This window comes from Eumetopias jubatus, unplaced genomic scaffold (genome assembly GCF_037043125.1).
Source record: "Eumetopias jubatus isolate StellerSeaLion01/CBP00866 unplaced genomic scaffold, mEumJub1_p1.0 scaffold_9, whole genome shotgun sequence".
Taxonomy (NCBI): Eukaryota; Metazoa; Chordata; class Mammalia; order Carnivora; family Otariidae; genus Eumetopias; species Eumetopias jubatus.
In genome coordinates, this window is record NW_028274815.1 from 24,085,422 (window position 1) to 24,100,536 (window position 15,115).

A 15,115-nucleotide genomic window follows, 5' to 3' on the forward strand; every position below is an offset into this window, starting at 1 on the left:
CTCCCAGGTGTCTTCTCTCTCCTCCTCGACTCGGTGATGGCCAGGGTGACTCCACCTCTTGTCCCTTTTCCTCTTGCCAGTGGAGGAGCAAGTGGGGAGGATCCCCTTATGTGATCTAGAGTTAGTATTTCAGTCTTTCTCCTCTTAGTTCCTCTGTTCAGCTCTGGGCCCAGATGAATTAAAACAAAACAAAACAAAACAAAACATCTCTCTGTCCAAGACCACTGAAGCTTTGCTGCAACAAGCAGAAAACTGAATAGACTCCAAGGGGGTACAGGTTTGTTCTGCAGGCTGAACCAGCAAGTCTGGGAGTAGGGCGATAATTAAAAGTGGTCTTCCCCACAAGAAGTGCTTAATGCATTTGCACTGATGGAGGGGCCTTTTGTGTTCTGCTGGTCTTGGAGCTAAATGATCTTAATCAAGCTGTGCTGAGACGAGAGTTCCTGGATCATTTGTTGTCTCCCACTTATGCAGCCTTTCACTGAAACAAATGGGTAAAAGCAACATGTTTTCTGAGGCCATCCAGAGGAGAGAAAGGCAGTGAATCATCTCTTCTGCTAACAGGAACTATGGCCTGGTGTTAAGGCATTTTGTCTGTAGCTTGGCCATGATTCCAACCACCACATAGCATTAGACTGGGGGTTCGTGAGGTGTTTTCGAGTCTGTCAGAGCTGGTTGATGCTGTGCTGTTTCTCCAGTGGGGCCCACGGTTGGGAAGTTCTGAAGTAACAGCATAGATTCTTTCCTTTCTCAAAGGACACTCGATTTCTTTTCAAAAATGATGATCAGTTCAGTAGAATTTGCAATGCACCCATCTTGGATGAAGACCTCCTCATCATCCAGCACAGGGTGAAGTCAGAGCCATGGAGTATAGGGGTGGGGGAGGACCCGTCCAAATTCCAGATGTGATCAGAATTAGAAATTGGAAAGGGAGCCAGGATCTCCCTTGTGCTGAGAGAGCAGTGGTTTCATCTCAGGCTTATGTGGACCCAGCTCTGGGTGGTGCATTTTTTCAAGAGTGGCGCTTTGGCTCCTTCCCAGCTGTAGGCCCTGGGGCACCCAGTACAGGGCTCGGCACAGACCAGGCATATAGCACACACTTGTTAAGCTTGTTGAATTGAACTCAGCCCTGCATGATTTTTTTTTTTTTTTTAAAGGACTAGGATTCAGGGAATTCTAAGAACACACTGACTAGAAAGCAATGATGCTTTCTGTGTTGAATGCTGAGCTGAATTTCCTGAGTTGGAAAGAGAAAACCAGTCGATCTGGATGCAGCAAGAGCTTTTCCCTTTTCAGCAGCTGGATGGTATTTGGGATTGCTCCCAGTGGGCATAGTGTTAGAGCAGGAAGACTTTGGAGTGAGCCAGCTTGAGTCTGGATCCTGGCTCTGCACTTTAACTGGGGGGACAAGCTACACAATGTTTCTGATGCTGTCTCCTCACTTCTGAAATGAGGAACACAGCAATGACTCAATCAGCTCACTTTGTGTCCTGCACCTCTTTCAGCCTGGGACAGGCATGCACTCGCCTAATCCTTTTATAGAGCCTATGAAATGGAAGCACTAGTGAGAAAAGCACCATTTTTTTTTTTTTTACGTGGGGAAACAAAGGCACAAAAAGGAGAAGGAAGTAGCTTAAAGTAAGTGGCATAGCTGGGACTTGAACACAGGTGGTCTGTGCTCTTGGAAAGTATACCCAACTCAGAATGGGTGAAGCGGCGTGGGAGGTTCAGGCTTCCGGTCATGGAATGAGTAAGTCACAGGGATGAGAGGTACAGCATAGGGAGTCTAGTCAATGGTCTTACGATGGTGTTGTGTGGTGCCAGACGGAAGCTACACTGGTGGGGAGCACACAGCATAGTGTATAGATGTGCCAAATCACTGTGTTGTACGCCTGAAATGAATGTGCAGTTGTGTGTCAACTATACTTCAGTAACTAACAAACAAACAAAAAACCAACAGCGTTGCCATCTTGCATTCTGATAGTAATGTCTATCCTCGGGGAGCCTGGGGGGGAGGTAAGGACCAGAGGAAAGAAGGTGAACATGCTTAGTAACCAGGTACAGATCCAAGGGGGCAGCCTGCAATGGTGCACTATTGGCCCCGGAAACTGTTCCTGGTAGGGGGGCTCTGTCGGGGGAAGTGGGGAGCAAGCCTCCTGCTCAGCCCTCTCCTCCGCCCTGCACTGTCACCAGATCCCCATGGCAGGGCTTTCTCTCCCTCGGCAACCACGCAGGCCACCTCTTGGGGATGCTGACGGGGTCTCCTAACACCAAAAACCTCTTGCACTGGAAGAGACTCTTGCATGTCAGTCACGGGCATCATGCATCACAAATTAGTTCATGACGCCTGTCTTCCCGGAGCCTGGCCCTGTTAGCTCCCAGGGAAGGGAGCCGCTCTCAAAGGGAGAGTGACAGGGCAATTGGGTGGGCACTGAACTTGCCGTGGGGACTGGGGGCCCACAAGCCTTGTTGAGGCTGATGCTTCATGCGTCCTCACGAGTTCCCTTGCTATAAATAGGTGATAATCCACAATACTCGGTAAAAAAGCAGACCAGCTGAACAGGAACATGGCCAGCCGCCCAAACAAGTCCCCAGGATTCTATCTACGGCCCATGCCTGCCCAAGTCGTAAGGAACTGCTCCCCTCAGTGGAATGGCTGCTGACAAAAGTACGTTCCATGTGCACCAGTGAGGACTGGGGTACACAGAGGGGTGCCAATTGGTTGCAATTATCAGCTTTCTTACGTGTGTGTGGGTACATCGTGTGCTGAGGGTGCTGTTTGGAGCATCAGTGAAGATGCAGATGTGCTCTAAGCAAAAACTTTAGACAGAGTTTTTTTGTTTTTTTTTTTTTAAAGAGATTCCTCTAGAAGACTAGTCAATGGTAGAATTCCTTTAAGATTTATGACAACCTGCCCTTCCAAATGTTACCTGGCTTAGAAAACTTAATTTTCCCATACAATTTTTAAAAGGACCATGTATTTTAGCTTTTTATACAAGTTGTATAAGTTAAGGCAAGTTACTTACCCTCTGTTTCCTCATCTGTAAAAGGGGGATTGTGTTAGAGAACCACCTAGTGAGATAATGCATACAGAAGAGTCCAGGACAGTTGCTCACATCCAGCACCGCCCAGTGACTGGTGGTTTTTAGGTGTGTAAAGAGGAGACGACAAAATGCTTTGCTGTCTGAGAGATAAAAACTTAAAAGTATGCTATGTGACTCTGAGCCAGCCCCTCACCTTCCCCAGGCCTAGGCTCCTCCTCATCTGTTTTCAAGAGGTCAGGCTGCCCTTTGGGATTGCGAAACTTTATTTCAAATCAGGCTTTCCTTGAGAGTTTGTTAAAAATGCAGAGTGTGACCTCCTCTTCCTAGACATTCAGATTCCACAGGTCTGTGGGGACCAGGAAGCTTCATTTTGAATGAGCAGCACTTCTGGGTCCTCCCTCCCCTCGCAAGGTGACCCGAAGCAGATGGCGTGAGGAGACACTTGGAGAAAGCCTGAGGTGGATCTGGGTCCCTGCTGCACTCAGTAAGTCCCAGATTCTGTCACTGGGCACCTCTGGGGAAGGCTGTCAATGATGCAATGGAGCTGAGAGTCCAATCAGAGTTCCCCACCCCTCCCCCCCCCACCGGGATGAGTAGGGCTCCCCTGCACTTCTATCCTTACTTGTTTCCTGTCCTCCCCATATGTCTGGGGGCCTCCTGCCTCCCAGACCGGCACACGGTAAAGAGCTAAGGCGAAAGCAGGGACCCCAGCTCCCTCCAGCTTGTAGGTAGCTGTCTGCAGTGCCAACAGATGATAGGATGCTATGATTTGTTTGGGACTGGACTGGAATACATTTATTTGTTCAGGAACTCGCTGGCTCCTCACTATTTGGGTATGCCGCCGAAGTGAGCTTGGCTGGGCCTGCAGTGCCCGAGCACAGAAGGCTCTGGTGGAAATGAGAAGACAGGTTCTGAGCGAGGGGGCCGGGCCCTGGCAAGCCTGCCTTGCAACAATGCTGTCATCCCCAGAAGAGCACGCTTGGACCATAATGGCTCTAGCTACAAATTCTATTAGCTCTAATAGTTGTTCTGTGGTGAATGGATAATGCATTTAGCAGAAATAGACTCAATCAATTTATATGAAACACATAAAACTTTCTCATTGAAATTGGCATCTGTTCTTGAGTCATAGGAGCATGCGGGGAAATGGACAGTCTGTCACCCTTTCTTCTGGGCACATTAGCAGTGCCATGGGTTAATTAGAGAGATAGGCCAAGAAAGCTCTGGGTCCCTTACACCCTTATTCCTTCAGCCCTTAAAACCTCGGAGCTGGTGATGGGGAGGGACCTGGAGACTGTCTACTTTAAGCCTGGACTATTAAAAGAAGCAGTTTGCTTGCCTTTGCCTGTGTTGCCATTAGCGCCTCTCCTCTGAGCTCTGCTATGTGGGGGTTTGCTGACATGCCCCAGCTGTTAGATGAGGAGAGAGAAGGCTGTGCAGAGGCAGGACCCACCCCAGGACCATAGCCTGCTAGTGCAGGCCTGCCAAGGCTGTGCACAGAGCTGCTGACTCCTGGTCTAGTGCTCTTTTCGTGATCCTACCCAGTTTTAATTGCCCCCCTGCCCTTCGGCAAGAGATGTGTACTCAGAAAACAGTAAACCAACCATCACTAACCAACTCAGAGGCGAGAGTGTGGTTTGATGCCAGGGCTCCATGAGTTACTGATACTTGTGGGTTGGGCCCAAGGTTTGGGCTGGTTCTTATGTAAGTTTTCTGAGCTGATTCCCTCCTGCTCTCCCTATACAACATGTGAGCTCACAGGAGGAGAGAGGGGTAAGGAAGCTGAAGCAGGGTCATGGGCCTTGGGGGTCCTGCCTGTCCTTATCTGGGCTTTGAGGGGGTGGCAGAGCCTGCTTGCACTTTCATTACTGCCGAGAGAGAGAGAGAGAGAGAACTCTGCAGCCCCGTGATTGCATTATCCTAAGCAGTTGGTTAGCGTAATTGTATGTGCAAAGCTGACAAATGTAATTTTCCCAGACTTAATACTTGCCCCATTTTCTCTCTCAGTTTCTTCATCTGATTAGCTAAAGTGACTCAGGCTTCCGAGAATGCTTCAGGAAGCACCTGGACAGGCTTTTCCCTGCCTCGATGCTCCAGTGGCTCAGCTCCGCCCTGTGGCCTTTGGGGTGAGGGAACCCCCAGACCCAGAGGTCAGGGCCTTGTCATGGGGCTGACTTTGGGGACGTTCAGAGTGCTTAGGGAGACCTGGATGTGTTGTGGGTGACTGTTTTCAAAAGCCCCCGTGTACCTTTTGTGTTTCCAGGAGCTGCTCTAACCCCTGCCAGGAGGAGAGCTGAAATGCCACCAGCTGACCTTGTTCCAGCCCAGCAGAAACTGACAGCGCTGAACTTTGGGAAGGAAATCTTGTTATTTGGGGTCCCCCATCCTTTGTTGAAGGCTGGGAGCTGACGTGTTTACTGGACATGCAGGCGTTTTGTAGGGATGCTTTCCTGCTCTTTCCCATGTTCAGTGTTCATCTCTGGACTTGGCTACCTGGAATGGCTTAGTTGGCTGAAAGAACGTAGACTTCGGGGTCACATCTTGGCTCCATTCCCTACCAGCGGGGGGACTCATCCCTCTAAACCATCTTCTCATCCCACGGTGGTAATGACACCAACTCTCCCCAGCCAGAGTGAGGTCTGGATGGGTTGGTGTATGAAACACCCCAGCCCAGGGTCAGGCAGGCAGACCCCTCAATCGCTCTTCCCCTCCCCTTCCCCTCCCACCGCAGCCCTCCCTTCTTCTCTAGAGGCCCTCAGGAAGGCAGAAGCTCTGAACTGGTCTCAGCTTCCCCTTGCTGGCCATGACCTACTGGCTCGCAGGCGCCCCTCCCCCTCTACCTGCGCTCTCCTCTTGTACACTGGCAGTTCTTTGACCGCCTGACCTGGGTCTTGCTCGGCTCAGCATCTCTGAGCACGTAACTGGCCCCAGAGGAAGTGTGTAGGAGCTGTGTGTAGGTCTAGATGAAAGCCAGGTGAGGGAGGGCCACGGCATAGACCCAGGGTGGCCTGTTCTCCTTGACCCTGAGGCTGGGTCCTGGCCAAGTGGCACCTCAGGGGGCGTGATGGGCTTTGCCTGTGGGGGGTGGGGAAAGGCAACCCTGCTCCTCCTTCTCCTGATGATTCAGAGGGTGCTAGGTGTGGGCAGCATGGTGGGGCTGGGACATCTGTCAGCAGGGGCAGGGGCTGGGAGCCTGCCTCAGTTTCTCCCTGCCCTCGAGCTCCCCTGTGCAAGAGTGGGTTCCTGGGAAATCATTGTCTCTGTATTCAGTTTTCTAAAGCCTTTCCAAGGAACCCACTAAGGCTGCTTGGGGATGTATCTGCCTCAGTTCCTCTTCCCTTAGAGGCGGGGTCATTCCAGAAGGGGGCCTGGAGACAGAACACTGTCCCATAGCCACCTGCCTCCTGCTCTGAGGCTGGGTTGGGCAGTAGAGGAAGCTCCAGCCTCTCAGGCAGCCACTCGCTTCCAATTTTATTTGGAGGTGGTGGGGGAGCATCGCCGCTTTCCAGCCACTGCATGATTTCATTAGTCTAAGTGGCCACTGCGTGGACCCTCATTGATGAGCCTTTTAGGGACAGTGGGAATTATATGGCAATAAACTGGGGAGTCAAGTGGCGGGGATGGCTGCTCCTAAGTGCTGGCTGCCAACATCCAAGAACTGAGCTCAAGCCTCAAGGGCCACCCACCCCAACCCACCCTGTCACCCTGTCAGTCCGCCAATCTGTAAGTGTTTCTGGAGCTCCTGCTATGTAATCAGTGTTGGTGGTGAGGCAGGGCCGGGGCCTGCCACGAGGTTTGCTGAACGTGTCCTGAATGCATTGCAGGGAGGCAATCACTGACCAGGGCCCGGGGAGTCCCGGAGGTCCGTCCCTGGGGTGGGTGGCAGGGAGGGGAGTGGTGGCAAATGATGGACAGGAGGCTGCAGCCCTCATCTTAGCCGTTTTCATGAATGATAAGGCAGAGTAGGGAAATGGAGGTGGCAGGTTCCCCTTCATGTAGACAAATGAAAAAGTGTTTTGAGGGTTTAGTTAAAGGTGAAGGGAGGAGAGGGGGAGAGGTGAGGGGGAAAAGCAATGAACTTTTCCCCCCTGGTCTGGCTACTGGGTTAGATCAGGCAGGAATCGGGGACAGAGAGAGCTACGCCTGGTGTGGCTTTTCAGCCAGAGAAAGGAGGGGTTTCTTTCTTAGAAGACAAAGCAAAGCTGATATTTACAAAATAAGTTGAGAGTCAGTGAATTTAGTGTGAAGGTGTAAGTCTCCACTTGTTTTTCTCTTTGTACTTTGCACTAAACAAGGATTTTACATTTTAAGTAGAAATTTATCATTTATCTATTGTTATTTTAATAAAGTGATCTTTTATTGGAAAAAGAGTGTGGGTGGACAGTGCTGTACACGTACTTCTCCAGGTTACTCACTTCACTCCCATACCCAGGCATCCAGCCCACCTGGGGGAACCCCTTGACCTGCTGGTGTTGGGCCCCAGCTTCTCTGGGGCGAGGCTCACAGGTCTAATAACTGCCAAGGAACATCATACTGGCTCTGGAGACTGATTCTAGGAGATTTCCTCCTTGTACAAAGAATAGCTGAGAAGTCACACCATGGTTTAGAGCCAGAGGCTGAAGAAGCCTGTGTTTGAAGCAGCAAGAGTCCCCATGAGAAGTCCTTCAGCCTGGAAGATGCTGAAACAGACAGCTTTGGAAGGGAGCCAAGGTTTGGGGAAATGTGTTGAACGTGAAGTTTTGGGGCCTTTACCCGTGATGGCTTTGTGCTACAAATAACGTTGGTTTGGGGCCCGACCCCCTTTACAAGAAGTCTGATGTAAGGTTTCCTTTGTTCAGTAAATGGGGAGTGGTTTCAAGGGACCGAGTTTGAGGAAAGGAGATCAGCTTTGTTCTCCCGTGTTGGTGCCTGGGTATTCCCCAGGCACAGAGGAGAGTTGCTCCTTTGCTCAACTTCCAGACGCTCCATTCAGCCAGGCAATAAGAGACCCAAACAACCTCCCCTTAGAGGCCTATAGCCAGGGTAGAGGTGATGGTCCTTTTAAAGGTTGACTATTTTATTCTTTAAACACAGCCCCCCACTGCCATCACAACCCGTATCTTTCTTCTGCCTTTTGCAACAACAACAAAAAATGACTTTGCTCAAATTTGTAAGTTGAACCCTTACCTGTGGGGTCAAAGACGGGGACCTCTCTTGTACTGTCCCAGGCTTTTGGCTCCTTGTTTGGATTTCTCTCAAATAGATTTCTTGATCTGGGTGCCGTATCCTGTGGTATCTTGTGCTCCCCACTGACTAGAATAGAGAAGACCCCGTGGGCTGAGTTAAGTGAGGCCTGGTTTAAGGGAGAGAGCAGAGCATGCCCCCAGGGAAGGTGGGAGAGGCAGGTGGGCTCAGGTTAAGGAGGGTAAGTGAGGCCCGGGGTTGTCTGGGTTGGGGACAAGTGCCAGGGACAGGGTGAACTCACTGGTGAGGTAGCAGTCCAGGCTGATGGAGATATTGTCAAAAGCCACGGTGGCTCTGGATCCTTGCCCCCACCAAACAACAATCTGCAGCCAGAACCTGTAGGTGTGTTAAGAGGAGCGTGTGTGAGAAACGGCGTGGGTCAGTCACCTGGTAGGACTCAGCATCTGGTGGATGCGTGCCGATGCCTGGCTCATAGCAGTCCTTCATGTGAGCCTCCCCTAATCACAGAGCAGTTGTGAGAGGGGAACAGTCCACGGCTCCCCCTACTTCCTTTCTGAGGGATCGTTCCATAGGTTCATCCATCCTGGAGTTTGGGGCTTGGTTCCAGTACTGCCTGAAGCTCCGAGGAGACCTCTTTCACTTTTTGGGTGTGGAGGGTGGGTAGAAATGGGTAGGCTTGATATTCAGTGGGTACCCCCTGGTGGAGCCGAAGTCATTATTAAAAAATTTCTGTACCATCTGATAAAGGGCCACTGTCCCCCAAGTGTCCCCTGGCTTCTTCCCTGGTACCCCTAGTTTTCCCCATTATTCAGCAACTGAAAAGTTAACCCCCTGCACAGCGGGGTGGGGGAAGGATCTCAAGGATCTGGTGTCTTATCCAGTGTCAGTCTCCACTGGGCTTGCTCTGTGCGGTGCCTGACCCGTTGTTAAATATTAAATAATTTGACTCTGATCCCTGGGAGTGTTTGTAACTAACACAGAGCAGGCTGTAAGTATTAACGGCAAACCTACTGAGGTTTCTTCACAGAGAAGGCAGCCTTTAAGTTGGTTTCGAAGGAAGGCGAGGACTCGGAGGTGTGCTTGTGGGGCCGGGGAACCGTGAGGGGAGGACATCTGTGGCAGAGGAACTGGAGTGAGGGACAGCTCAGAGCATGGCCCGGCCCTGGTGGCTCGTGGCTGAGGGGTGCGGAAGGACACAAAAATGGTGAGCGGCATGTGTGTATCACGCACAGCATCAGGCTTCTCCATGAGCCATGGCAAGGTCACGGTTTCCTTAGATTTCCCGGGGGACTCTGTCGGCAGATGAGCTCCCAGCTCCAGCCCGTGTCACCTGGGACACAGCCAGGCCTGGGATCCTCAGGGGGCAAACAGGGGCCCTAACACTGTCGTCTTGTTCTGTTTACAGCAGTTGCCAGGGTGAGAGAGATGCTACTTGCAGGCAGCAAGAGAACAGGTGCACGGAGCCACTTGGGGATGGAGACTAGAAAGAATCACATCCCTGGGTGGAAGAGCAGTGGGTAAGGCCCCACAGCGCACCCTTCCGATTTCTCCACCCTGGGTTACCACCTCCTCATCTGTTATCCACAGGCTGAGGGGACAGGCAGGTGCTAAGCGTCACGGGCGTACCTTGCAGGCGGCCTGGGCCCGGAGCAAGTGAATTACCTGTGTGCGCCTGCTGAGCATGGGGGAGAGGGACAAAACCCCTGTTTTGCCCTAACTGGGCCCTTCCTGGGAGACTGCATGGCTCCCCTCCCCTCTCTGCTCTCCCTCCCTTCTGTCTGCCCTCCTTCTTCATTACTGAGAGATTAGGGCTGCAAGGTTCTCAAGCCGCCACTGGGCCTCTTAGCATGGAAGGCGTGATGCAGGCTGGGGCTGGCATGGTCTCTAAATAGAAGAGTTTCTAAAGTGCTCTGCAAGGCAACAACAGTGGCAGCTGCTGTTTAAAAGAGTTTGATTGACACGGGGAATTGCACATAGTTGGAGTCAGGAACACTCCTAACAATCAGGGAAGACTCAGTCAGATGTCGAATCAGACATAAACATGCAGTGCAGCCTCCATCCACCCACAAGGCCACCCTGCCGACCCTGCCCCAAATGCTCCAGACTCCAGAGGCTGCAGGGAGGGGACGGGGCGGGGGGGAGGTGTCGTGGGGGGACGAAGGTGGGTCCTGCTGGGGTGTGGGGACCGCAGGGGTGGAGCAGAGGCATTCTGGGAATGGGGTCTGGGGATGGTAGGTGCTGGGGCAGGGAGGAGACAGCAGGACCCATCTGGGAGTTTCTGTTCTGTGGGGGCACTAGCCGAGAGGCCGGGTGGCCATCGGGGCCACCCAGATTTAGGAGATTCAGGATTCTCTGCTTTGGATGGTACCTGGTTGTGTGTCTTCAGCTGAACCCCAGGGGAAGAAGAGATTGCTCCTGGCTCTGCTTCCCCCTCCCTGCTGAAGATGGGGGCGACTTCCTCAAGGCTCTCAGTTTCTCTGGTGCAACCTGTCTTTCCTGTTGCGCTCCCCCAGAAGTACAGATACCAGCTCACTCTCCAGGGTCAGCCGTGGCCTCAGGCCTTGAGTTCTAGCATATATCAGGTGGAGTGCTTTGGGGTTGAGGGAAAGTTTAGCATGTACCAGGTGGAGTGCTCTGAGGTTGACAGGAAGTTCCAGCATGCACAAGTTAGACTGCTGTGGGAATGAGGGAAAGTTCTAGCATGAACCAGATGGAGTGCTCTGAGACTGAAAGTTCTAGCATGTACAAGTTAGACTGCTCTAGGATTGAGGGAAAGTTCTAGCATGTACCAGATGGAGTGAGCTGAGGCTAAAAGTTCTAGCTCTTGTACCAGTTAGACTGCTCTAGGATTGAGGGAAAGTTCTAGCATGTACCAGGTGGAGTGCTCTGAGACTGAAAGTTCTAGCATGCACCAGTTAGACTGCTCTAGGATTGAGGGAACGTTCTAGCATGTACCAGGTGGGGTGCTCTGAGACTGAAAGTTCTAGCATGCACCAGTTAGACTGCTCTAGGATTGAGGGAATGTTCTAGCATGTACCAGGTGGAGTGCTCTGAGACAAAGTTCTAGCATGTACCAGGTGGACTTCTCTGGGTCTAAGGAAAGACAAGGTCCATGCCACATTACTGCCAGGATTACGGACGTCAGGTTCTAACAAACATTTGGTTACTCCACTGTTCTTTATCCCAAAGCCTTAGCTCTGTGCGGAGGAAGAAATCTGAGCCCCCATGGCTAGAAGAACCTAGCCCTCCCTCTCCGTGGGCAGCCTGGTCAAGGAGAAGGGAAGAGCGAACTCTTTGGGGTTCCTCCAGCTCCCTCACTCATCTGTGCTATTTAAGAACATGGCAGCTGAGCTCTTTCTAGCCTTTAGCAATTGATTTCACTCCCTGTCCCTCAGTAGTTCACACCTGCTCAGCTCTTCCAGTTTTTCCAAATAAGACACTTTTGATTGCACGGATTATTGTTGTTTTTTCTCTTTTTTCCAGCTGGTGGGGTTTGGAACTTGTTGATAAAACAGACTTGGCTTAAACAAACAAACAAAACAACAAAACAAACAAACAAACAAAAAAACAGACTTGGCTTGAGATCTTGGTTGGAGCCTGTCTTCACACAAAGAATATACCCCTTGACTCTGTTCTTGCTCAGAGAGGCCTGTTGAAAATTGTCCCGGGGGATTTGGGGAGGTGGCCACTGGGGCAGTGGGCCAGGTTTAGAGGGGACAGCCTTGAAATTGGGTGTCTCCCAGACTCACTGGGCAGATCTCTGCGTAGGAAATGGTGAGGCTACTCATGCACAGCTCTGAAAACACACAGTCTTGTTCAGGCAACAGACTGTTAATGGACAGTGAATATAATGCCTTATTTGCCACCCTGGCAGCCTTAGGGATTGACAAACCTAATTAAGTTCACTTAATGATTTTAAGTAGCTGACAAAAAGGTGTGTTTCTGAATGTGGACTGAGGGAATAGCAATGCTTTAGACAGCGAGAAAGAATGGCCAGCCTGGGTAAAAGGCATTTATTTAACGGATGGGCACCAACCACATCTCAGATTCCTCTGGACCATTTAGTGGGCTCAGAAGGGGGGGGGAGTGTTCTGCATCCCTTTTCGCAGCTGAGGCTTGTCTGGGTTCTGGCTGCTTAGGATAGAGCTGGCAGATATTGCTAAGGAAAAATGCTTTCTCCAATTTCTCACTGCGCACTTGATTTGCTCGGCAAAAGTCTTCTAAAATGGAATGTCACAAAGCTCGGGTCGCGGTATGCATTTCTATTAGAATAATGTATGTGATGAAAAAGCCCCGCCACATCCATCCTATTATCTGCATAATTGACTTCAGTTACCAATTCAAGAGGAGTGGCTGATGGCCAGCTTTGGGTTCCTGGGACCAGCCTGGCTCAGATCACCATGGCCAGGGCTGGACATGTGTGCCCTGCCTGACTCTAGAAGTCTGGCTCTGCGACAGTAAAGTAGGTCCGGACATTAAAGGCCAGACTCAGTAGTTGGAAGCACCCTCTCTTCCTGCTCAGCCCCAACTCTCAGAAGGAATTTACCATGCTCTGACTTTGTTTCCCCTCTGGGCATCATGACCCCCACGGCAGTGAGGGGGGAGTCACTACAGAGTGATTCAAGGGCCACAGAGATCTTTCACAATGAGTTGGCTTCTGTGAGGGAGCCCTTTGGGGTGGAAGAGGGGAGAAAATGAGTTTTCAGCCAAGCTGAGCAAGCACAGAGAATCACTCACACTCTTCAACAGTCTCAGTCCCAGGCTTCCAGGCACTGGCTGTGTGTGACTAATGGTTCTGGTTCCCACATTTGCCATGGCATGCCACCAATCAGCAAGGCCTGCCACCAGGGTGTTCCACCAGACTGCAGGGAGAGAAGAAGCCCTTCTCTGGCAAGTTCCCACTTTGCTCTTTCATTTTCTCATTCTGCACTATGTATATTGAGCTCTCCCTGGGCCCTAGGTTTGCGGGGAATGGTGAAGGGCAGATCTTGCTTCCAGGAGCCCCGGCCCGGAAGGGGAGGTGCCGGTGCATGAATACACCTGCTCAATAGGCTCAAAAGTGTCAAGTGCCCTGAGGGAGGAGAGGTCATGCACTTGCCCCGGGGATCCCTTGGAACAAATGGGGGTCTTTGGAAGGCTGTCCAGAGCTAGACGGCACCTGCATCCATTCTGCTCAAGAGACGGGGATATCCACTGCACCTTTCTCAGGACAGAGAGACATTTCCGACACTGGCTTCTTCCTCTACTCTTGGCTGTTGTGTGGGCTTATGGCTTTGAGAGCTGAGATGGTGCCAGAGGTGGAGGCACTCTCCACGGTGAGAAGACCCAAGAAAAGGGTTGTTGCTGGTTCCCTTCTCTCCTGACAGAAATATCTTTATGAGGGTGAATTAGCAGCTTTCTCTGCTTGTTGAGGGCCAAGTTTCAAAAGGTAGAGTGGCGTGAGGACTGGGCCACATACTTGGTGGGACCCTGGGCAAGTCACTGAAATTTGTTAAGCACCATCTTAGTTTAAAAAAAAATCACCTATGTAATATGGGTATTTTTTTTTTATAGTGGAAGCTTTTCTTTAGCATGGGAATTCTTGTTCATTGTTCCTGTTTTATGTTTTTATTAGAAATCTGTGCTTCCTCAGCAGTGTTATAAGTTCCATATCTCCCCCTCTGCCTTTGAGCAAAGATTATTTGAGCTCTTACTCTGAGTCAGGCACCGTGTCTGTAGCTGGGAGTATGGAGATGCACAAGACATCGACCCTCACCTTGAGGAATTCAGAGGACTTGTGATTCAGTGACTAGGAGATTTCTAAACACCTTTTTAGTTCTGCTCCCATAGAGCTAGAATGTACAACCTGGGAAAACATTGAATCTGGGCAGTGAGAGAGAAGTCAAGAAAGACTTTGAAGAACTGAAGGTCTCAGATAATGGTAGGGCTATGGACAGAAGAATCACATAGGGGCGGGGTGTTGGGGGGCATATTGAATGTGTGGGCAGGATGCAGATCAGGCAGCTGTTAAGCCAGGTATGGGACTCAGGTGAGATGAAGACTATGCGTCACCTCACAGAGGTGAGGGTAGATGTGGTGTACACCGAGGAGATCCTAGAGAACAGCACGTATAGAATTGGATTCTGCTTTGTTTCAAATATCAGCAGTCCAGTTTCCCCCTAAATTCCAAACTCTGTGCTTGGGGAGAGAAGGGCGGAGAACTTAGGTCTACATTCTGAGGGGCACTAAGAGCTATGAAAAACATGCACATCTGTTGACTTGTAAATTGAGCTGTGGATATTACAAAGGAAATCTTGAGAAGATCTGAACATCCTGTTATTCTAAAGGGGTTCACTTATTGCCATTTTGCGTGACTACTTAAAACCAGGCTCACAGGCAGGATCTGTCTCACTGCTTTGCACTCTTGATTGTGGAAACTCAGCAATCAAAAGCAACAACTTGTCCCAAACGTCGCAGTAAATCAGTGTTAGAAATAGGATTTAAAGCTCAGAATTGCTAATCTACTCCTTGCTCCAGTGATCTGGGATATTTTCTGAGAAAGAAACAGGGCCAGATAACTTTCAGAGTTATGAATGTTTGATTTGTATATATCTATGCCTGGCTGCACATTGCATTGCTGAGCCACCAGGTACACCTATCCCCTTCCTCTTGGAGGGCTGATCCATGGCAGTCCTGGGTCAATGGTGCCATTTAGAAGGTGGCAGCAGAAGAGGCCTCTTCTCCTCCAGCCTCTCTTCCCCCCTTCTGTGCTCTATTTCCAGGCACAGAGCATTTCACATTTGGTCCCTCACAGAGCTTTCAACAGTCTTCTTGCTCTGGTTTCCCATCCTCCACAGTGTGGAGTCCAAAATATGTTGCCCAATATCCATGCTCACATTCTGCCAAGC

General features: G+C 50.7%; 1 protein-coding gene across 2 annotated transcripts in view; it reads right to left on the reverse strand.

The window, feature by feature from the left end:
• The window catches only part of ALK (ALK receptor tyrosine kinase), a 690,188-nt gene that overhangs the window by 74,213 nt on the left and 600,860 nt on the right, over nucleotides 1–15,115 (reverse strand). For both annotated transcript variants that reach the window (XM_028099603.2, XM_088026382.1), the window contains 2 exons: nucleotides 8,509–8,603; nucleotides 8,211–8,336 (listed from right to left, as the gene is read on the reverse strand). In XM_028099603.2, coding sequence (XP_027955404.1) covers nucleotides 8,211–8,336; nucleotides 8,509–8,603 — 221 coding nt within the window. The remainder of the gene's footprint in view (nucleotides 1–8,210; nucleotides 8,337–8,508; nucleotides 8,604–15,115) is intronic.